General features: G+C 40.9%; 1 protein-coding gene across 2 annotated transcripts in view; it reads right to left on the minus strand.

Annotated features, from left to right (window-relative positions):
* Positions 1-752: 752 nt before the first annotated feature.
* Positions 753-22729, minus strand: part of NDRG1 (N-myc downstream regulated 1) — a 41035-nt gene continuing 19058 nt past the window's right edge. For both annotated transcript variants that reach the window (XM_075728336.1, XM_075728335.1), the window contains exons 4-16: positions 18178-18283; positions 16390-16510; positions 14334-14396; positions 12602-12662; positions 12057-12143; positions 9607-9663; positions 8574-8677; positions 8135-8191; positions 7139-7190; positions 6313-6360; positions 4712-4747; positions 3292-3343; positions 753-2564 (exon numbers count right to left, since the gene is read on the minus strand). In XM_075728336.1, the coding sequence (XP_075584451.1) occupies positions 2299-2564; positions 3292-3343; positions 4712-4747; positions 6313-6360; positions 7139-7190; positions 8135-8191; positions 8574-8677; positions 9607-9663; positions 12057-12143; positions 12602-12662; positions 14334-14396; positions 16390-16510; positions 18178-18283 (1110 nt within the window). In that variant the 3' untranslated portion in view covers positions 753-2298. The remainder of the gene's footprint in view (positions 2565-3291; positions 3344-4711; positions 4748-6312; positions 6361-7138; positions 7191-8134; positions 8192-8573; positions 8678-9606; positions 9664-12056; positions 12144-12601; positions 12663-14333; positions 14397-16389; positions 16511-18177; positions 18284-22729) is intronic.

Consider the following 22729-nt stretch of genomic DNA (forward strand, 5'->3'; position numbering starts at 1 on the left):
GCTTAAGTTGAAAAAGGACAACTGTACTTCTAAGGACAGAAATAAAACAGTGTTTTAATTATTTCCTGCACCTTTAGATTCTTCTCCCTCTTGTATTTGGGGAATCCTTTTAGAACTTATTTGTGAAGAGTTAATCTTTTCTCTCCTTTTCTGAAGTTAGATTCTGGCAAGAGGTTGAAGAACAACAGCTTTTATAAACTCAAAGTGGCATCTGCAATTTCAGTCAAGGGCCCAAATGCCTCCATGAGGAACATGTTGCACATCAATGGATTTACAAATCAGATTGGGAACAGAAATGATGCAATGAGCATTGCACCAACTCTAGTGAGGAAGTCAGTGTACGGACCACAGATCTATGCACTAGACAGTACTATATCTAGGGAGAAAAACAAAACTTCAAACGGCAAATAAATAGTACTCCATACCAAGCCCTCAATTTTGTTATGCATTTCTTAGAGCAAAATTATCCTTCAGTACTTCAAATAGCCAGTCACACCTAATACTGAAGTGTGTTTTCTTAGTATAAGTAGTAGGCTGGAGTGGGGAGGGGAAAAAAAAAAAAAAAGTGCTGTGAGCACTAAACTAGGGAAGGGCAGAGATATGAGCAAAAGAAAAAAGATTTCATTGATAGAAAGGGGTGACAAGAGTATACTCCCACTGAGAAAGACTACTGTACTCCTGGTAAAACATTAAGACACCAGACATTGCAAAGTTACAAATTTATTTGTTTTGAAATAAATACAAATACTTCATTAAGAAACTCTTCTTGATAGACTTTACACAATAGCTTTATTCTTTCTGGAAATTGTCTTTTCTTCCCACAAACTGTTATGGATATTCTACACAAGAGCTGAAGTTAGTCAATATAAAGTAACCTAGATGGTGTTTCTTCTGAACAAGCAATCCCAAAGTATTAACATTTGCTATTTAACTGCTCGGCATTTGAGTTTTCTTGGTTGTGTGAGGACTGCAATGCAGCAGGTATGCACTGGAGCTTGGGAAATCCTGTTCCACTACCTAGGGAAGGACAAACTTAAGAACACCCAACTGTGAAAATCTGACTGGCAGAAAGGTATCAAGCCACTAGCATCAAAGAAAGAAACCCAAGGCATCAGGAGGCTACGTAAAGATGCAGAACAAGCAGATCATTACATTTATGCAGTCATTAAACACTGTATTTCACTGATAGTGTTGCTGCTCTACCACTTTGTGGAATACCCTTCTCAGCACCAGTGAGATCTCATCAGAGTTTTAAATCTAGTAATTAGTGGCAGTTGAATGTACAGTATCTAATTACATGCCATCCCACAGTTATTCATCTCTCCTGACAAAGAACAGCTGGATCTGGCTTCACTTACAGAATTCCAAATTTATCACAATTGTGCTGGACACAAAAACTTGAGCTGCAATGATAAGAAGCTGTCTGAAGGAAAAAATCAAGCTGTTTCTGCTTTGCTGGCATGTATGACTACCCTACTTGTTACAACTACACCAACTTTTGCAGTATGGTAAACCCTTTGGCCCAACACCCCAAAGAGGAAATGCTACCTTGCTTATTAAATTTAAATCCTGTCCTCATTTGGCTAAGCAGGTTTTAGGGTCTAGGAGGTGGAAAGGAAAGGAAGACTGACACTAAATCTCAAAAAAGTGAAATAAAAAAAGCTTAAAGATTTAATTCATCTCAGTCACATTAAAATCACCTATTTTAGTAGTATATTATTGTACATAGGAAAACAGGCTTGAATACTAATGAATTAGGCAGCCTATAAATGCACGATACATTAACTTCTTTATCATTTGAAGTCAAGCTATATACAATGTATTCAACTCCAGCTTCAACGTGAGGCCATAACACATTTGTTACATTTCCTTCTTTAAAATCCATCCATAATAGTGATTTTTTTTTTTTCTCCCCCTCTTTGAAACTCATCTCAAATTGTGCCAGTTTACTTCAAGAGAATAAGAGATAAAGGGGCATGTAACAGCTTTGATTTTAAAGGAGGATATTAAGCAAGTCTGGTTTGACTCTGAAGTGTTTACAACCACATCAGCTTTTGGCAAGTATCCTTTAGAATTTGGCATCCATTGAAGGAGGGCACAATAGCAGCAACTGTCTGAGTTACAAGAATAATGATAGAGCAAATGAGATGCTTCTTTTCTTTGGTCCCTGTCAGACCCTGGTGAACAGAGTTCATCCTACAGAATAGCTTGAGATTAATACCAGTTATGTTTTTGTCATACACAGGGGGCATCCATTACTTTTTCACACTGTGACCAGTTTCAACCTCCCACAGCCATCTAACAGGACACTTCCATGGACTTGGGACTTGATTGTTCAGCTTTGCTTGCCGAGTTCGGTGTCAGCTCGATGCGCGTGTCTGTGTGGGAGCGGTTCCTGGCACCTTCCCCGGTGTGGGATCGGCTCCTCGTTCCCTCCCCGGTGTGAGACCGGCTCCTCGTGCCTTCCCCAGTGTGAGACCGGCTCCTCTGTCCTTCCAAAGAGGTTACGCTGGAGCCAGAAGCGGTGCGGGACCTCATCAGCCTGGTCATGCTAGCAGAGGGCACTGGAAGAACAATGTTTTGTTAATACATGGTCTTCGTGGTCTTGGAAGGAAGCCCTTGCCTTCCTCTCCAGCCCTAACCACCCTTGGAGAAGCCTTCGGGGCTGAATATATATATTTTTCATGGTGGCTTCACATGAATAAGCACCACTGCTCCAGGCATATAATTAAGGAGCCCAAATGACTAAGGCAAAATTGGTGGCCAGGGCTGAGGGATTCAAGACAGAGCTTTATGGCATGTTGCTGCAGCTGCAACAAGCAAAACTAAAGAGACTCATCAGCTCTCCTGTTACTTTCAGATGTTTAACCTTTGCTGGCAGCCCAGGCTAGCAATGCATCTACACAACAGCAGCTGTCAGAAGCACATACATGAAGAACAAACAGCTACAAATTAAACAAGTCTCTGAACTAATGAGGTTTTAAATGTGTGCAGCATCTCCTGTGATGCAATAAGAGGACACTGGTACAAATATCCACCTTAAAAATATCAATGTAAAGTAAAGCAGGTATTTGTGGGTATAAGCTGTCTACCAAGCTCTCTACTATTTAGTAACATAATTTCGTCTGAAAACCCTTCACTCAGACACCACAGGTGGGTTTTTTTCCCCCTTGCGAATGCATATTCAACAGGGAAAAGATCACACATCCAGGATCGTAAGACTCTCTAGGTACTTAGATGCCCAAAAAACTTTGGTAGCCAGGTGAACCACTCCATAAAGCTGATACTTACTGTATCCCATTCCCTGAACAAAGTATTTGAAAGCTTCTGCAAGCTTGGCAGGCTAAAAAAAAAAAAAAAAGAGTATTATTGTATGCAGTGCTCAGCAAGTTACGTTACAGTGTTATAGATATCACAGATGCCCTATCTGAATAGGGACATCTTAAATATTCTCTGGTTTCTACTGAATGTCTAAACTTTCACTTACGTGAGAAAACTCCATGATTCCCCTCCCTACTCTGTTCCCCTACCCCATTATTTTACTAAATGGACACATGCATTTGAAAATGAGATTTCCAGACAAGTGACTACAAGCGGTCTAAGCCTAGCCCAAACTTTGCTTGTGCAGTTACTGAGGCAGATGAGCCAAAGCAAAACAACTGGCCTCACAAAATACACAAGGCAGTTCATACAGCGTTGGTAATTGAGCAACTCCTAACCAGCAGAGAACAAATTCAGCTAGTCAGAGCTGATAGTTATGTTTATAGGGGGAAAAAACTCAGCAGGAATACACAAGCACAACTACATGTGACTGACATTCTTGCAATGAGGCACTCACTACTTTTCTCTGCTGCTGACACAGTGGCCAAATAAGCCTCAACGTCAATCACCGACCTTGCAAATATTGCCTATATTTTTGTTAAAATTTTATCTCAGTCAGTTCAGGGAATGGACTCTATCAGAGACAAGCAATGCACATACTCCTTCATGGCTTTAAAAAAAGCTTTTCCCCCGTCCCACTGTAAGAGCACACACTGCCTGTACAGGGACTTCTCAGCCGCAGGTAATTACAAATTCAGGTTTTTCCTTAAGTTCAAGAACACCACATTACATTGCTGAGAAATCTGTTTAGAAACCATCACATCCTAAAGCTGATTTACAGGTCAGCTGTTTTAGTGAAGCACCACTAGAGCATAGGTAAATTTTAACTTTCCCAGCCTGGTTTTACTAGCAGCCTTGGAATTTATGCCAAGATATATTTCAGAAACTCCAGTTCATTTTCAGTCAAGCCGGGTCAGTGTATGCAAGAACATAGCGTTGTTATTTCCTGCCTCCCACTTTCCTGATCTATACTATAAATAGTCCAAATAAGAATATGTCTTTAAAAAAAACTAGTGCTCAAGCTTTAATCCATGTTAGCTTAGTAGATAGGCATAAAATAATAACTCTGCATTCCCACCTCAAACCTTTACTTGGTTAAGACTTAATTAGTGGAAATAATATCCCTTCCCAATCTTAATTTTGTGCTTCATTGATCTTTAAAGAAAAAAGAAAGCTCAGATGACTGACTGACGTCATTATTTGTGAAATCATAACCATCCTTTTGGCTGACATTTGGGAACAGCAAGTGCCCTACAGGAAAACACCCATTTGTTGCAGTCTGACATGCTGCAGAACAGGATTAGTAGGATTTCTGTCAACAAAATCCTACCTGGGAAACTTGAGGGAGCCCACCGCAGTCAGCCATCTGAAACGGGGACGAGAAGAGCCAGTTAGCATAATGCCAGAGGAACTCATTTATGCTGAGGATATATTAAAATGACCTTTTGAGCTATCTGGCAGAAAAACGTTTCCTTTCGTTGTGAGTAACATACATGTCGATGAAGGCATCAAAGCAAGCAGTTAAACGCTTATAAATGCTACAACTGTGCCCCAGAAAATCCCAAACTGTCTTGATGCTCAAGTAAAGCATCAGATGACGCTACAAATAAATGTTTTTTTGCTAGGCAGTGATTACTAGTGTCTTAGAAAGTACCCTATGAGTCCTGGTTACAAGTTCAGCTCTGAATTACAGTAACATGACTCGGTATTGACCTGAATGACAAACAGGGGAGAGAGAACAAACACCTAAACCTCAGAGGTGAGAGGGAAAAGCGATTTGCTGAGATTGCGGATGGCAAGCAGCCTGACTCACCAAGGGAAGCAGGGAAAACCAAATTAGTAAAGCTATCTTGAGTGCATGCAATATTTTTGGAGCACTTCATTTTTCCTGCCACTCCACCCCTCAAAGCAAACCCAACAAAAACAGTCCTGTTCCAAGGAACACCACAAGCTGAAAACAGTTGAGTTGTGAATTACAGGAAACCCCAAATCCTATCTAGGATTAGTTAGTAGCAAAACAGGCCTGTAGCAGGATCTGGCATCAGCCGTATCCCTGGACTGAGCAAAGACTGGCCACTGATACAGGATCTGAGATAGTGTCAGATTTTTTCTTAGGGTGAGTCTGCTATGTCCACATGGTAGGTCAGCAGTGTAACTCCTCAATGTTAGGAGGAAAAAGCATTTTAAAAAAATCATTGTTTATTACAATTTTCACTGACCAGTTCAATAAAGAGAGATACAGTAAAAGTTCCCAGCAGAAGCATGACCAAACTTGTTTCACCATTTGCATGCTATTACACTCATTGCATTTTACTTCATCAGTAAAGAGCTGAAGATTGTACCCATACTCTGAATGCCAAGTATCAGCCAAAGCTTTGCACAATACTTTGCTGTTTGGAAGTGCGTTTTATCAAGTTTCTGGAAAAAGAAGAGAGTCATTTCCAACAGTACGATGTTCTAGAATGTGTCCACATAAAAGGCAGGATGACAAAACCGTGGCTGACAGATGAGCTGTCTATTCGTCTGACACCATTGTTGAGGGACAGGCAAGCACAGACACAGAATGAGTTGGTTTGCACTTCCACTTTGCTGATGGCTTTTTTCAAAGCTTTCCAAATACCTCGAGATCAACTTTGCCAGCTCTAGTCAAATTCATTACGGGCGTGTGAAATACTGAGCATTTCAGGTCTCACCCCTAGTGTTTTAAAATGGAGGAGCTGAGAAATTCCCTGTTGTTAACCTTGACAAGAAGTCTCTAGTCTGGTTTATCCCACTAAAATACTCTTACCCTGAAGGAACTGCCCTTCCACATCAGAACTGGATTCTCACAGTGTTATCTGTACTGCAGCATGTTGGTGTGGTTCTGCTTTTTTAGTTAATCCAGCTGATTTTAAATGAGGGATTATTTTAAAAAACAGCTTTTGTTATTACCTTCAGAAGTGTGGTCCTTGTTGGGTCCAGCTTTGAGTTGCATTCAACCTATATTAAAGAACAGCAGCATAAGGCATTATGCACAAAATTTTAATTATGAACTACTGGATGAAAACAGATTAAATATCTTGTTTTCTGGCTTAATACAGACTAAACTGAGTATCTTAGGCTTCTGTACAAAGACTCTCTGTATACATATATACATCTTTAAACCCGAGTAGGTCAGTTCACATTTCTGACTGTATCCTTTTCCATGTAAAAACAGACCCATTAGTTGGGAATTTGAGAATTTTTTTTTTTTTTAATCTGTTTCTGGGACTCCAGTGGCAACAAGTGTTGTTTATCTTGTGATTTGGGGTCATCTGGTAGCGTCCCAAGTAGTGAGCAGCCATATGGCCACAGGCCAGCAGACTGGGCATGCTTGTTAAGGCATAACATTTGAAGTCACCGAGTCATCTGGGGCGAGTTACAGTGGTCAAAAAGAAGCTCTTCGCTTCCATAGTGACCCAGGGCAGAGCTCCAACACCACAGAACAAGCTAAAATACCAGCAGCAGATTCCTCTCTAAAGGAAAATATTTGCGGTTCACTGCAACTGCTGTGGCAATTGTTCCTAATGCAGTAGCTATTAAATAATGGTGCACAGACAGAGGGGACAAACAGCAAGGAATTAATGGCAGCTCTCCCACGGACTGAAAGAGGAGAGCCAGCTGGACTGGATCAATAGCCAGCAAGGTTGCTGTGTGGGTGTGAGCTCTGTCGGCCCCGCACAGCTTCTTGGCTCGCCTGCCCATTAGCACAGCAGCAAAGACGACCTGATATACCCACCACGGCATCCACCGCCGGGGAACTGTCGCCAACCACCAGGAGGACGGGGCATCTGCAAGGAAGCGCACAAAAGTAGTTATTAACTCTGTGATCCGGCCCGGACTTGCCCTAAGCTGCATTTTGTGTTGCTGGAGGGATGAGACAGTTAAGTGTGTGAAAGTGATTTGGTTTTGTATTCCAGACACCTTAAATACACATCAAATCTACTGTCTTAGCTGCAGATGTACTGACATGCTCTGATACCTTGCCTGAGAACCTGTCCTTTTCCCCACCTCATAGCAATCAGCCCTTCCCAGTGCTTTTAATCCTTCTTTTAAAAGAAATTTAATGTGGGCATTAGCATCAGTCTTACCCCTACCCCTCCTGCCCCTTGAGCTCCAACTTTTGGACCTGCCATCCAATTTCAGCAAGATTGGCAAAAGAGCAGAGTCTCAAAGCCTCCTGCGTGTAAACATCAGCAGCTGAGCAGAGAAGGACTTGCCAACTGCTTCCTTGTACAAGTTGCAGCACAAGTGAAAAGCTAGTAGCAGAAGATCTGGCAGACAGTCATTCTCATACCTGCTCCATCTTCCTGAAGGTTTGTTCTTGTTTTTTTTTTTAGTTGGTTTTGTTTATGTTCTCTTAGTTGCCTAGGCACAGCTTAAGTGAATTCAGAGCTATAGTTTCCATTAACTAGGACATATTTCCAGGTGAAGCTAAGTACATCTACTTTTCAAGTAATTACTCTAAGCCCAAGTTTGCAGATGCACAGTGACAGGAACTACTTAGCTTTCCATTTCAGCCAATATGACTATGAAGTTTGAAGAGGGAAAGTCTTCCTAATGACAGTCCCTGACTTGCGGTAACCTTTTATCTCCTAGACAAAGTTACAAGACCCTTTTCTACCACACAAGCATATTCAACTACAGCTCTGCAACAGATATCCAATGCACCCACTGATCACACCTCTTAGCTCACATTATTGACAAGTAAACTGGTAGGAAATGAAATACTTACTGAAGGGTGACAACATTTATTCCAGGAACAGGGCGCTCAATCTCTAAGTCTCGCCGACTAAAAAAAAATGGAGAGGACAAAGGCTCTTGATACACTGAAGTTTTACAGATACTTCCATATTTGTCTAGTTTAGAAAAAGCACAGAAACTCACATATGTTAATTTAATCTGACAGATGTTGTAGCCTCCACAACTGATGGAGAAACACTTTAGCCTAAACTATCAATGTCTTAGGTCGTACACTGGGACTAAACTATCTCCCCACAAATGCAGAAGGTCTTTTTCCCATAAGCAAACCACCTGAGATCCCTGAAGGTACTGTCAAGCAGAAGTTTATAATGGGGAACACAAGTAACTCCACCACACAAGTAATACTGGCTCTAAGAGCTGGACAGCCTCTTAAAACCATTTCCAGATAGAAATCAGGTAAATGTATTTACCTGTTGTAAGAGTTGACAAAGAGATGAAGGTTGGTTTGATTCATATCATTAATAATATGCTGACGATAAGTATGGATCAGGTCATGGTTGCTGTGAATCTCTTCCTACAGTGGAGACAGAATCATTCAGAATAGGGCGTATTTTCAGAAAGGATCTGAAGACATGGCACAGCAGTCATGTATCAGACTCATATCTACACAACTTGTAGCACCCAGTGGTGTCACCCAGAATTAACATTGGCCTCCGACTGCAGCACCACATTTTTTACTTTAAAATGTCAGTACGTTGTTATGTCAAGATCTTATGATTGCAAAACATGTAGTTGTAGTGCAGATGGTTACAGTCAGACAAGAGTGAGGTTTTAAAACAAAAAAAAAAGATTCAGGGTAAGAAGCTCAATAAATGTTTCCAGGGTAAACCAGATGTTGAAAGCTTACAAACATATGTAATGTGGAACTCAATTTCACAACAGTAAATAACTAAGTTTCGAGCACTTCAATCACTAACATTTTCCAACAGTTTGGTTTAAAGTCTTTATAGATTAATTCCTTGTTTTGCTGGAACTGAGTTTTCCATTGCATTTACTAACAGTTTCAAGCACAGCAAAGTAGCCTCAGAAAACAGTATAGCACTTTCTATTAAAAGTAGGCTTGCACTGAAGAGCACCATTAGTACCAATAACCAGCTTCCCCAGAGTTACAAGTATATTATGGTATTAAAAAAACCTGTGGGGTAATTCTGCTCAGAACATGAGCACATATGATGCTTATGCTCATGTTTAAGTGTTGGCTGTCTAAACAGGGAGCCAGTCCTACTAGAGCTGTCATGACTGAGATGCACTTGAGTTGTTGGGACACAGCAGGCCCCATGGCAGCATACCACCTCCAAAATACTGGGAACGCAAGTATGAATCCTATCTCATGGTTTAACTTTGTATTTTGTTGTTTAAGTGAAGGCTTCTCCCCTCCTCGAAGCCCCAGGAGGTAAATACAGATGACTGAATACATCAGAGGAATCTTTTGAACATCCTTACCTTTCCAAAAAGATGTGAAATGACCATGTCTGGCAAAGCATGTGTCCAACCTGAAATCTGAACAGCAAGATTACCTAAATATCTGATATTAAAACAATCCTTAAACAACTGAAACCTTCCAATTACACATAAGCAGACCAATAGATGTTTCTCTGCTATCCTTATATGTACAATATCCTGGACTGTTATTTAGCATAGAATCATAGAATGCTTTGGGATGGAAGGCACCTTTAGAGGTCATCAACCCCCCTGCAGTGAGCAGGGACTGCTTTAACCAGATCAGGTTGCTCAGAGCCCCGTCCAACCTGACCTTGAATGTTGCCAGGGATGGGACCTCCACTACCTCTCTAGGCAACCTGTGCCAGTGCTTGACCACCCTTGCTGTAAAAAATTTCTTTCTTATGTCTAGTCTAAATCTATTCTTCTTTAGTTTAAGTCCGTTATTCCCTGTTCTGTCACAACAGGCCTTGCTAAAAAGATTGCCCCCATCCTTCCTATAGGCCCCCTTTAAGTACTGGAAGGCTGCAATAAGGTCTCCCCGCAGCCTTCTCTTCTCCAGGCTGAACAACCCCAACTCTCTCAGCCTGGCCTCATACGAGAGGTGCTCCAGCCCTCGGATCATTTTGGTGGCCTCCTCTGGACCCGCTCCAACAGGTCCATGTCCTTCTTGTGCTGAGGGCCCCAGAGCTGGACGCAGTGCTCCAGGTGAGGTCTCACCAGAGCAGAGTAGAGGGGCAGAATCACCTCCCTCAACCTGCTGGCCACACTTCTTTTGATGCAGCCCAGGATATGTTTGGCTTTCTGGGCTGCAAGCGCACATTGCCGGCTCATGTCCAGCTTTTCATCCACCAGTACCCCCAAGTCCTCCACGGGGCTGCTCTCAATCCCTTCATCCCCCAGCCTGTACTGATACCGGGGGTTGCCCCATCCCAGGTGCAGGACCTTGCACTTGGCCTTGTTGAACCTCATGAGGTTCACAGAGGCCCACCTCTCCAGCTTGTCCAGGTCCCTCTGGATGACATCTCGTCCTCCTGGCGTGTATTTCTTCCCCTCAATAACTAAAACACCATTAGGGGTCTGTTTATGTTTGAGTCATTCTCATAAGATGCCTTTACTAATGCAGATATATAAGGAACACACGACTAGTGGCATAGGTATATATGGAATCACTCCCTGCAAGAACACCAAGCAAACCAGCCAGATGGGTGTCATGTAACCTCATTGCCCAATCTCCTCCCTAACAACACACACTGACAATACTTTGGAGCTGGTACCTAAAGGTCATGTCCCAGAGTATCTGCTCTTGCTTTGGAAGGACAGAAGGATACAGGGCACCCACTGTTCTCCTAAGGTCGGCAGTACTTAGGAGAGACAGAAGGCAGAGGCACAGATACGGAAGAATTTAATTACAGTGAGACACTGGGTGAGACAATCAAAATAGGTCAAGTGGTATATCTCAGTGTAGAGGAGTTACTAAATATATTTCCAGATTAAACTTACCAAAATAAACTGGTATGCAAAATTATTTAAAAAAAATAGTAACTAAGCCTTGAAAGAATGTTACATCCCAGCTTTGGAAAGTTTCTCCTAGTATTATAAGGTTGTCATTACATTGAATACAACCCTAGACACTTACAATGGGTTGACTCTATGTGTGGTTAAAAAAAATGACACGCTAGTTTTTGTACTTCTCAGAATGTTTATAACAACTGCCATTCACTTAAACATGACCCTGAATGATACAAAGTGCCTTCCATCAGTTTACCCTGAAAAATGTTTTACTAAGCTAAATCTGAGTGACACGTATGTAACATTTATACTTATTTATATACACTGGTTCCATGAAGATTTTTAAAACCAGTTCTCAGCACCTGTTTTCCCACAATCTTTCTTACAACTACAAAAGAATACAGCTAACAGGAGCTTCTTTGTATGTGAACATTTTCACTTAAGTCTGGTTGTATGGACAAGCTGTCCACAGTTACCACAGCTAATGCCCTTTTCTGAGTCCTTTTGGCATCTAAGACTCAGCTAGATGACAAACCTGGAAAATGTTGTTCTGAACATTTTTCTGTGCTCTAGTTCACATTTTGGACTGTGCTAGTAAACAAAGCCATGGACAAGAAAGAACTGAATGTTACACTACGCTTGAAGTTTACTTGAAAGAAAATTGTTTCCAAAACTACCCTGTGTCTAGGTTAAACTAGGTTTTCCCCAGCAGTTACTAGCTCTTAAGAACTGTCCATACCATGCGTATCTGTTTCCTAGAAGTACTTATTTTTATCACTAGCCCTCCAGGAGGTATGTTTGCAAATGGAAGAATAAACGCCAAAGGAATTAGCCTGGGATATTTTGTGTCTGCAGCCATGCCTTGACACACAAGCTTGCCCAGGTCCTCATGCTCAACAGGCTCACAGTATTGTTTATTTTTCTAACTTAAAAATGTTTACCTTAGTTGCTGCCCAGTCCATCCAACCTTCAGCACAAGGGTTTACATTAATGAGAACTAATCCCTCCACCATGTCCGCATGGTTTAACTGCAAAAGAAAAGATTTAAGATTCATTGCATATCCTTTGCAACTTGACAGTCAGCATAAAATTTAAATTAGCAAATTATCTCCTGGGGAGGAAGGCTGTAGGTCTAGTTTTATCTTGCACAAAACAAGCGTACGTATGGAAAAAAATTTTTCATTAAAGCAATTCAACTGAGCAGCTGGAGAACATTAAGATTTAACTTCTCCTCCACCCTCAGTTTAAATAGAGAACTCCCATTAAAAAAACCTTCTGCAAATTAACTGGGTAGAGCCCAGGCCTTAAAATGGAAAATCTAGGTCTTCTGGACTAGCTATCCCGCAGATTGTGGTATTTCACTTAAAAGCCTAACTGCTTACTTAAATGGGCACGGCAGAGCAGGAATTCTCTGCACACGCTACAGGGATGACAACACATCAGGGAAATCAGGTATGACACTTTAGGGAAGCTTCACAAAACTTACAGCAAATCTGGTTAAGATGTAGGCACCAGCTCCAGTTCCCATTCCTATAACGGTCTTCAGCCTGCACAGCAATAAAATGGAAGAGACAAATGAGTAAGACAGCACTGAAAATAAACCCGCATGGGCAGCCTTCCTCTTTCACATGCCAGTGTGTATCTAGAGAAGGGTGGGTTGCAGCTCGGACAAACCGTCGACCCTCAGCAATGCCCCAGCCCCAGTAAGGAGCTCAATGTAGCAGCTGGTTTGTTTTCGGCAGATTTGCAGGCCGCTGGTCCTCAAGCATTGCAGGGCAGCAGCAATTCTCACTTATCTTTAAGTAAATATACTGAACAACCATAGCATTGTTCTGATCCTGGAAGGAAATGGTTAGTCTCTGCCAGAGAAACTTAAAAGATAGTCCTGAAATCTGCAGCCTAAATACAAAGGTCCCTACTCCCCAGGCTCCCCCTGCCCTCCCCAGTACAGCTATCCAACTGGGACACTCATTCCTCCCTAGGAGCAGGCTGGCCGGGGAATCTCTCATGCTACCCAGCCACTGGGGTGATTAAGTTTAAACTTCATAACCAAACAGGGCAGAGACAAACCAAATATTTGCATTAACTGAAATTGGTTTTAAAGCATCGCCTTCAAGGTCTTAGAAAATACACGGAAGGGAAGACTAGACAAAATCACTCAGAAAAACAAGTTACACAATGCTTTCAGGAAAATACCCGAGGATAATTTTCATTCTCATTAGCAATATTAAATCAAGGCTTTGTAAGTACACTCCAGTTTAATTGATTTTCAAGGTACTGACATTATATAAGCATTTTTTTCAGTGCAAGAGCAGAATTGGCAACCCTGTGCCTTATATTAGGTGTTGAAAAAAACGCCACATCTCTTAAGTAGTGAGGCAAACTGGTCCAAGGTACTGTAACAGCTGGTTACAACAACTGAACAATTTCTAAATTGGGGTGCCGGTCTGAGACTAAAACCCTCGCCAGCAGTCCAGCTTGTCTGTTCTCCAAGGCCGCCTAACCCTGAATGCCAGGTTTTCTCTGCTTGATCTGAAAACCCCTCAGGGGTGCCTACTGGCACCTCCTGTGTACCAGGAGCACCAACTCTGCAGAGAAGGTACCTTTCTCAGCTACATCTCCTGCTAAAGCTAAGCTTTAAGGGAGGACACACACTTAAATCTGTTGCAGGTAGACAGAAGAACACTGCCACCAGGTCATTCAACACTGGCAATCTGGCATCTCCACTTGGTAGTAGAAGAGGCTTAAGGAGGTCAGACTGACCCCCTAAGACACTGAAGCCACAGAAACAAAACAGTAAGTGTCTTCAGATGGGACCACGGTTTTCTTCTGCTAACCACACAGGAAAACGTGGGTTGTTACAGTGGGAAGAACAGATTGTCTGTGCCCTGTGTTGTGAGGGCAACGCATAGAAAATACTGGAGGAAGCCCCAAATTAGGCACATGGGATTTCACTCAAAGTTGCTTCCTGTTTAAAAATAAACAGACATTTCAAAAAAGGCCAAAAAATAAGCTCTTGCAGAAACAAAGGCAGAATTGATCCTTCTATTACAGAGGAATTAAAAAACAGCCACAGCCATAGTTCTAGCAAACAAAATGCCAGATAGCCAGACTGAAGCTTCAGGGGCAGCACAGGCAAGTATCTGTTCTGCTGTGCTCTTCTGGTGCACCACATAGAGAGAAGAATGAGGAAAAGAAGCAAATAATTCTGCACTCACCCAAACTGTTTCAGGATTCCAGGAAGCATTTCAGCCAGCTGATCCATGGAGGGATACACGTACCTACAACAAATATGTGTTTGTGGAGTTACTACACCACTTTCAGTAGAGTAGGCTGGGACAGATATTTAGAGAGACAGCGGTCACTGTAGATTTAATACCAAATGCGCTCATTACGAGATTATTGACAGTATGAGCTGAATTTAAATCAGGAGCAAGCACAAGTCAGTAATTTAGCAGAAATATGAGCATAATCTATACAGTACTTTATGTGAGTTACCGGATGACAGATGTCTGGTCTGGCTGACAGCAAAACAGACCATAATGAATCTCTTCCAAGAAAAGTTAACACTCAAAACCTATGAAAAAGTTTGAACTTCAGAGGTGAGTTTCCAACCACATTCACCACATTTGTACCTCTGGTCCACCACAAAAAAGTTTCCCCATGTTGCAGAATCACAGACTACAGCAATGAGATCTAGATCTTTGGCAAATAATTTACATGCATGTTTTCAGGGACACACAAATTACCATAGGAAAAAATTAGGATAGCTTTTTATTATATTGATGGAGAAAATGAAGGCATAGGAAGGGCTACGAAGCTGCTGAGGAGGTTCAGTAAGAACAGCTGTCAGTTAATGCTCCCGGTCTTCGGCAGAGCAGAACCAAAATTTTTAGGGAAGGAAATTCTGAGCAAAAGCTCAACTGAGCAGCACATGGAAAAAATCCACCCAAAGTAGCTGGAGAACATCTGCCTAGGATGTATCCAAATCTCTGCTTTCCATCAGGACTACACCTAATGATCCTCTAGTTTAGTCTCCAAAATAAAACCAAACAAAACCCAAAACACAGTGCAAAAGTACTTTAAGTTATTTTCTTAGATTTTCTTGTTGAGAAACTAAACCTTGTCATGACAAAAGCTAGTGTCACCACAACAGCTATGACTTAACTTAAGCATGCTTGTCTCCCAGCTGGAGGGCTGGGAGAGATAATACAGCTTCTTGTGCTGTCGTTGTGATGTTATTAAGCAGTGGTCTTTACTAGCAGAGATCATGATGGCTGCCCTATGCAGCTGACAACTCAGAAGTGTTAACACTTGTTCAGGACATAAGGGTTAAGACACTTAAAAGCTCGTGATTCAAACAAATACAAAGCAGGGTGACTGAAATAGCTTTGTAGGCTGCTCTGGTAGACAACTGGGCCATTGCAGTTAACGCTAGCTGAGAACCTGGCCCATTGTGACCTCCTCAAGCATCAGACCAGCTTAAAAATTAAGAAGGGAAATAGACTGGCTCATGTAGTAAGGGTACATATAAGCTCCTTAATACCTAGTTCTTACAAAACAACTGTTCCTTGCCTTGTACCCTCTCCTCAGCATGTTGGCTATGCCCTTCCTCAACCAAGCCAATTCCTATCCAAGGGGCATCTTAAGGCAAACCTGTCTCATTTGAACTAAATGGGACAAGCATTTTGGCAAAGACAGTGCAAATGGCACACAAGGTTTCCAAGAGTTACAGCATCATACATGATACACAGTCAGGCATATGCAGCCATCTACGACATTCTGTGGGGGTACATCACTTTGCTATTGTCCAACAAGTTGGACTTTCCAGGTACGTTATCAAGTCTCCTTAACATCTATCACGCTGCCATTTCATAAAAAACCATGAATTTAGGAAGGACATTATATAGTGGCTAATCCCTGTCTTGGTTATAGTAACAATTTAGTTTTGTATTTGTATTCATATTCAGGATGCCATTACAAAACAAGGTAACTAGATATTTAAATTGACAGATGTCTACACCTGTCAAAGAACTGCTCTGCCAGCAGTCTAGTTATTGGAGATAAAACACAAAATTACAGCTAAAGTCTACTGTGCACTGGCACAACACAACAGAGCTCCCAGAGCTACAGTACCTTAGAAATAGAGTGTCAGGATTTAAGTTCAAAAGCCAACTACTCTGCTCCAAGTGCTTTTTAATTAAACTGGATATCAAGAGTCTTTTCAGAAAGAGGGTAACTCTGAAAGCATGGGCTGTTTCCCTGACAACTCACCCAGCTTGGAAAGACGGTGCTCCATCCTGCTGACCAGGTGCATCCACATGGCAGACTGCAAAATGCTGGGTGATTTCCTGCATATCCTCAAAGTTGAACAGAGGGTTGAAGCAAGTTTTATCTTGTGAAGGAAAAGAAAACATGGAATAATTATGCTGAGGGGAAATAGTAAGTTTGCAGCTATAATAAAATAATTTATTAACCTGTCCTGCAGGTTAATGAAAAAGTTGGTTCTATCAGGCGAGCTATGTTGTAGCCTGGGAAAAGTGGCAGTCCTTTACTTCTGAGGAAAGACCAGTAAGGCCTTGCTACAAAGCAACCTGTGCCAACTTGCTTTAATTCCTTGAAGCAAAAAACCTGAACAGCTCCTTCCTCATGGCCAGCTAAGGTTTATCCATGCTATTTTGGTACCTGCCAGAAGTATTTGCCTAGTACACCAAAATCTCAAAAAGTTTTTCTTTATGTGAAGTTACAATACTAATAAAATGCAGTCAGGAGTATTCACTGCTGATTTTGGCTTCGATTAAATTATCCATGTACTTGTCCAGTCACTTTTCTTTGGATTGTGTCAGAACAGATGGAGGAAAAAAGTATCCAAGGCTGAGATCGTGACTTGTGCTTTTGCCTAAATATTACAAGATAAACATTACATGATCGGCTGCTGCAGGCAGCTCAAGAAAAAAGCATCCTTCTGGGATACACTATGCTGTAGGCTCCCAACTTTGAGGTGATTTGATTTCTGATTTTTAAGCAATATTTATGTGGGGAGAGATTTAGCATTCCTCCTGGACTGGAAAGCATGAATTCTGTAACACCATCTTTGAGATGCCTAGAAAACAGTTCAGTCTTCTGTATGTGTTTCTGAATGTCCTCACACTACAACATACAAGCAAAATTATTGCAGAATATAAAACATTTTTGGCTTTAGGAGAATATGCAAGTTTGGGAAAAGGTTCCTCCCCTTTCAAAGGGAGAGAAAGTTTATTCACCATGAAGACAGACTTTGTAACTATGGAAAGAAAAGTCTTATTCAAAGATGGGACCCAGAGTAAGCTCTGCTCTGATCCACTGAAAATCCAAAATAAAGTAAGTCAGTTCCACAAAAAAAAAAAGCAAGAAAACAGATTTTTTTCTTATGAGTAATATCTGCCCCCCAGTAATAGCCAAACTTTAAAGATCTGCAGGTGTTTTTAAATGTAAATATTGATTAAGAAACAGTAACTTGTGTGAAACAAACAGTACTGGTGAAAAGAATAACTTAGAGTAGATCTGGATATTAGGTCACTATATTCTTGGATCCAACAGATAAGATAAAAGGCACTTATCAAAGTTATTTTCTTAACACTGTCTAAGGACACAATGCTAGCACTCATTCCGTCATCCTGATTTGACACATAATTTATGTAAACCCATGGCAGCATAAGACTGGTTATCAGACAGGAACCTCAGCCACAGCACCAGCAATGTTGTTTTCAACCCTGCTGGTAATACACCCTCAGCCACCCCCTGCAGAGGTTTTTGCAGCATTTATACACGGTGACTATGAGCTACCAGAGAACTTTTTCTCCTTTAAGTGAAATATTCCAATTACTTTGAGAGCATAAAAAAAACCCTGAGACTTGCTGTAAGAGAGGAATTGGGTACCAGCTAACAGGTTGCAGTGCACGTAAACGAGCAAGGACCTGGGAAGGTTTCCTAACCATCGTCACTTCCACACCTTTGATTACGGCAGTAGTGTTAAGGAACCATTAAATTAAATATGTGCTATTAAATAAAAAGTCTACTTACGATTCAGCCCGATGTCATGGTAGGTGAGGATAGCCGGCCGGTTCCCTCTGGGAGTTCCACACATGGTGACATGGACCAAGCCATGCACAGTCTCCACATCTTGCTCCTGGCAAAGAACAGGAGGAATCTGTTAGGGGCTTGTCCAAGTGCTCCACTGAACACCCGCTGCAGCAGACCTCTGTCTAACCATGAGCACAGGTCCTGCCCACAGCCCGGGGCTCTCTGCAATTCCCACGCTAACCCAGCCCGCTCTCCCCCACAGTGGGGGCTCTCTGCTAACGCTTTACATCTGGCTCTCACCTGCTCCGGTCCACAGACAACTACAGAAGCACTTAAGCTGCTAGCTCTAACAAGATGCTGAGGGAATGGTTAAATAGTTTTTAACCTCGTTAAAAGTCAGCATAAGAAAAAAAGAAAAAAGGAAAAGAAAAAGAAAGCAGTTCAGTGCAATGACACCTAAAATAACAACGGTTTACAACTATGGCTGTTGACATTCACAAAAGTGCAAGTTGCCAAGATAAAATACTTCTGTTTTCTAGGAAAAGGACTTTAACTCAGCAAATAACTACTATTCCCCAAAGAAAGCAGTATTAAGTAGCCTCTATTCGACATAAAGACTTATCACACTGTGGGGTCTTGTGATCATAGTAGCCTTCCCCAATAAACACGACAGCCACATCTGTTACCTTTATGGCTTAGGACATTTTTTTCTCTGATAATCACCACAACAATGTGGATATGCTGCTCTATGTATACACCTGAGAATAAACCAACTGTCTAAAGTTTGCTATAGAGCAGCATACCCACAACATTGTTGTGGTGATTATCAGAGAAACAACATTAAGAAGCATACTGCTATTATTTGACGTAACAGAAGTTTGTACTATTTAATGACCTTAAAGCTAAGGACGCCTTTATTATCAAATCAAAGACCCCCTGAGTACCATCTTTTATCTATTGGAAGTCTATGTAAGCTGGATGTGACTTGGGTCGTACTAACATCCACAACACACAGAACAGTTTTGTTTGTTTCGCACTTGAACTTCAGATGGGTATAAATGATTTGTTATTTTGCCAACATGTATAAAGGGAATCACAAAACAACAGTTATTTATGACACTTATTTACAATACCGTTACACTCACATAACAGTCAAGGCAGTATATAGCTAGTAGCCAGTCTTAACATTTCACCAGAATACTGTATTTACTGTACAGGACACAGATATCCATGTCATTCAGAACAGCGTACTGTCTGCTGCTGGGCTTGCTTGACTTGTTCCGTGCAGTGACGCCCAGAGGCAAAGTCCAAATTAAATTCAAATCTATTAAAAATTATGCTGTAGAAATCAGGAGCATGCATCCTCTGTGAAAACCTTTACAGAGCAAAACCCCAAAGCTTTTCAGAGACCCAAGGTAGTTATTTGATCTAAATCTCAGCTCCTTAATTTGATATATGGAATTTTCCACGCGTTTTGTTGAAAATAAGGATGCTAGGCAGCACCATTCCACATTTCACCTATTTTCCTTGCAATTACACATTCATGTCAGTTTTAAGGTACAATTACAGCAATGAATCAAGATTCCCCCCTCCCCACCTGTACACTGGGTGAGATGAGCATCACTGCTATCTGAACTATACTCCATTGAAACACTAACTTTCAGCTTTTATGTCTCCTTAGAGATTCATTCCTCTGCATACTCACTGCATTATTTAGCAGGTAAGCTGTATCTTCCATATCCAGCACCATCTTTAGGCAAAACAGGGTGATAAATCCAGCAAGTCAGACAGAGGACAGTAGTTGGTTTCTACTTTGCCCAAGTAGGAAACTGGGTTATATAGACAAGCTCCTATCCTGCATAGGCTTATGACTCCCATAATGCCCAGCTAGAAAAACCAAACCAGACTAATTCATGAGGACGTCATTCTTAAATAGGATTTGAGTCAGGTTTGACCAGGAGAAGTACTTACTCAATAGAGCTCAGACAAAGATGAACTAAGTCTCTGCCACACAATGTACGAAGTGCCAAATTTCAAACCTGGGGATTGGTACAATCTTTCCTGTTGCTGTTTCCCTCAGGTTTTGGTAAGTTTAGCTTAATTTCAGGTTTTGTTATCTTGAATGCTAGAACACCCCAAACTTATTCTAAATTAAATAAGAAGCAAGTTCTTTCCTAAAAGCCAGGACTAAAGTTTCCAGTGAGAACACAAAAGACTTTGAAAAATTAGTGTAAGTCAGAATGATTCTCCACAACAACAAAAACAAGGATTTAAGTGTTTGAAATCTAGTATTTTCCAAAGTAGATAAGCAACATCTAGTCTAAAGTATTCCTATATTAGTCATATTAATGTCACTCTAAGTTTCATTTTGGCAGAAAATAGGGTATTGTAGGTATATTCATTATACAGTACTCCAGAAGAGATTTGCAGTAGCAATAGACAGCAATTAATATTTTCCACATTCTACCTTCTGTACTTAGATAATTTACAATACAAAGCATAAAAATTGATAGTTTGGCAACCTTAACATCCAGTAATGACAGTAAGTGATATTGTTTAACACACCTCCTGCTGAGTGTGGAATATAGAAATTATCTCCTCCTCAGTTCAACACTAATAGGTATTTCATATCATCAGATTTTTATTGCTAGATCCTTCCAGTAACAGCAGTGAAACCCTAGAATGTGTTTTCTTAGGAGGGACCACCTTTCAAGATTTGGGATCTTCTTCCTTTGTGCATGAAAAAAAAAATCTGTTCATGGTAGATAAAGCCAGACCCTTGAGCCTGCACATCCCACTGACCTCCAGAGCTAATTCTTCTGCAACTAGAAGCCTGAGTCTAGTTCAAACTCAGTGTCAACTAAAAATAATTCAGAGATGACAGGCGACTATACTCCCAATTACTGGCATAAATCACAGTCAGTTTATCAATTGGTTTAATTCCTCATTGTCTTCAGGGTAAGGCTCCCCTAGTTCAAGAGGGTTTTGCTATTTTCCATTAGCATGAGTTCTTAACTGAAAACGCAAAAGATTCTCCTAAAAACCAATCATTTCAAACCAGTTTCTTCAGTAACACCAAACCAACAACTTTACATCCCTATTGATCCTATTAAAGATCAAGAGATTTGTCTACGTGATGTAGGGATGGATGTTTTCAAAATGCAGAGCACTGAAAACAGATGGCAGCATATCCCAATCAACATCAACATTATAGTAAGAGGCTCTTCAACCGATTTGTATTAAAACACTATCTTGGAAAAAAATCCAAGGTACGCTAATCCGATAGAAGGATAAAGACAAGCACACCATCTGTTCACATCTCTCACTTTAACAGAGGTGCAGACTTATCATAGTGCCCTAAGAACACACACAAAATACTTTTGATACACGCAATTTAAGAGAGGCTATCTTAGTTTGAAGAAGCTGATTCATTCTAAAGTACATTTTATTTTTGGGTCAAGTGACATTTTTTGACGTTTTGTCATGAGGTCAGAGCCAATTTGTAAGTCCATAACACAGAAGAGCTCATTTATTCCTTCCCCTCTTTACCCTGGCGAAGACATGGATTGAGGAACATGTTTATGAACAGGTTGTTTTCTGAATTATGGGATATGCAACCAAAACACTTTAGTTTTCTGAAAAGGAAAGCCACACACACACTGCATATTTTGCTAAAACCGCCATATTTTATATTTTAGGTAAAATACTGCATTCCATCAAGATTATTTTAAAGCTTTTAAATATACTTAATCCTCAATTACCATCTCATGCTTTTATTTTAATTTATAATATTATGCCTGTTAAATTCACCTCCCTTCTCTTGCCTCAGAACTGAGGGAAAAGCTCCAGAGCTTTTAAAGAGGATTTAAATCACAGTACCTTTTAAGTTCATATAACTTAAGACATTTAACATACTATTACCTGCGTATGCTATTTTTCACTTCTTTTTTTCAGTATCTTTAGCTTTTAATGTGGTATTGCAATGTTGGGTTTCAAATCCCCTTTGCCCTGAAGTTATTTAGCATTTTCCCCCTAGCTTTTTCTACTCTGAAATAGTTCTTTCAATTCATCTTATGTTCTTTTAAAACCCCAATGCCCACCTTTCCTGCCATTTTTCTCTTTTTCTTTTTTTTTTTATTAACACTTTTATTTTAAATTAGCAGTATTAAGAAAAAGGTTCCCCAATTCAGGTTGTGAGCTGGGTACATTAATAAGTATGATGACTTTAGATGTAAATGTAAGTGACTGCTAAGGTGTAAGCCAGTAACAAAAACTTTGGTGCAGCAACTGAAGCAGATTATTGCGATAGTTCTGCCCAGGGATTCTTCCTAGTCCAATTACCACTGGGTCACACTGCTCTGCAAAAGCACAAAACCACAACCACCCCCATCCTTTGTCTTCCAAGACCTACAAGGACGAGGAAATCCATGTAACATGCTGCAAAGCCCCAAACTGCATCCACCAATGCCAGTGGGAAACCCACCCGACTGTGCCATGGGGACCAGCCGATTTGTCTCCCGTTGCAAGGCGGCTCTTTCCTTCTCTTCTGCAT

Source organism: Pelecanus crispus, chromosome 2 (genome assembly GCF_030463565.1).
Source record: "Pelecanus crispus isolate bPelCri1 chromosome 2, bPelCri1.pri, whole genome shotgun sequence".
Taxonomy (NCBI): domain Eukaryota; kingdom Metazoa; phylum Chordata; class Aves; order Pelecaniformes; family Pelecanidae; genus Pelecanus; species Pelecanus crispus.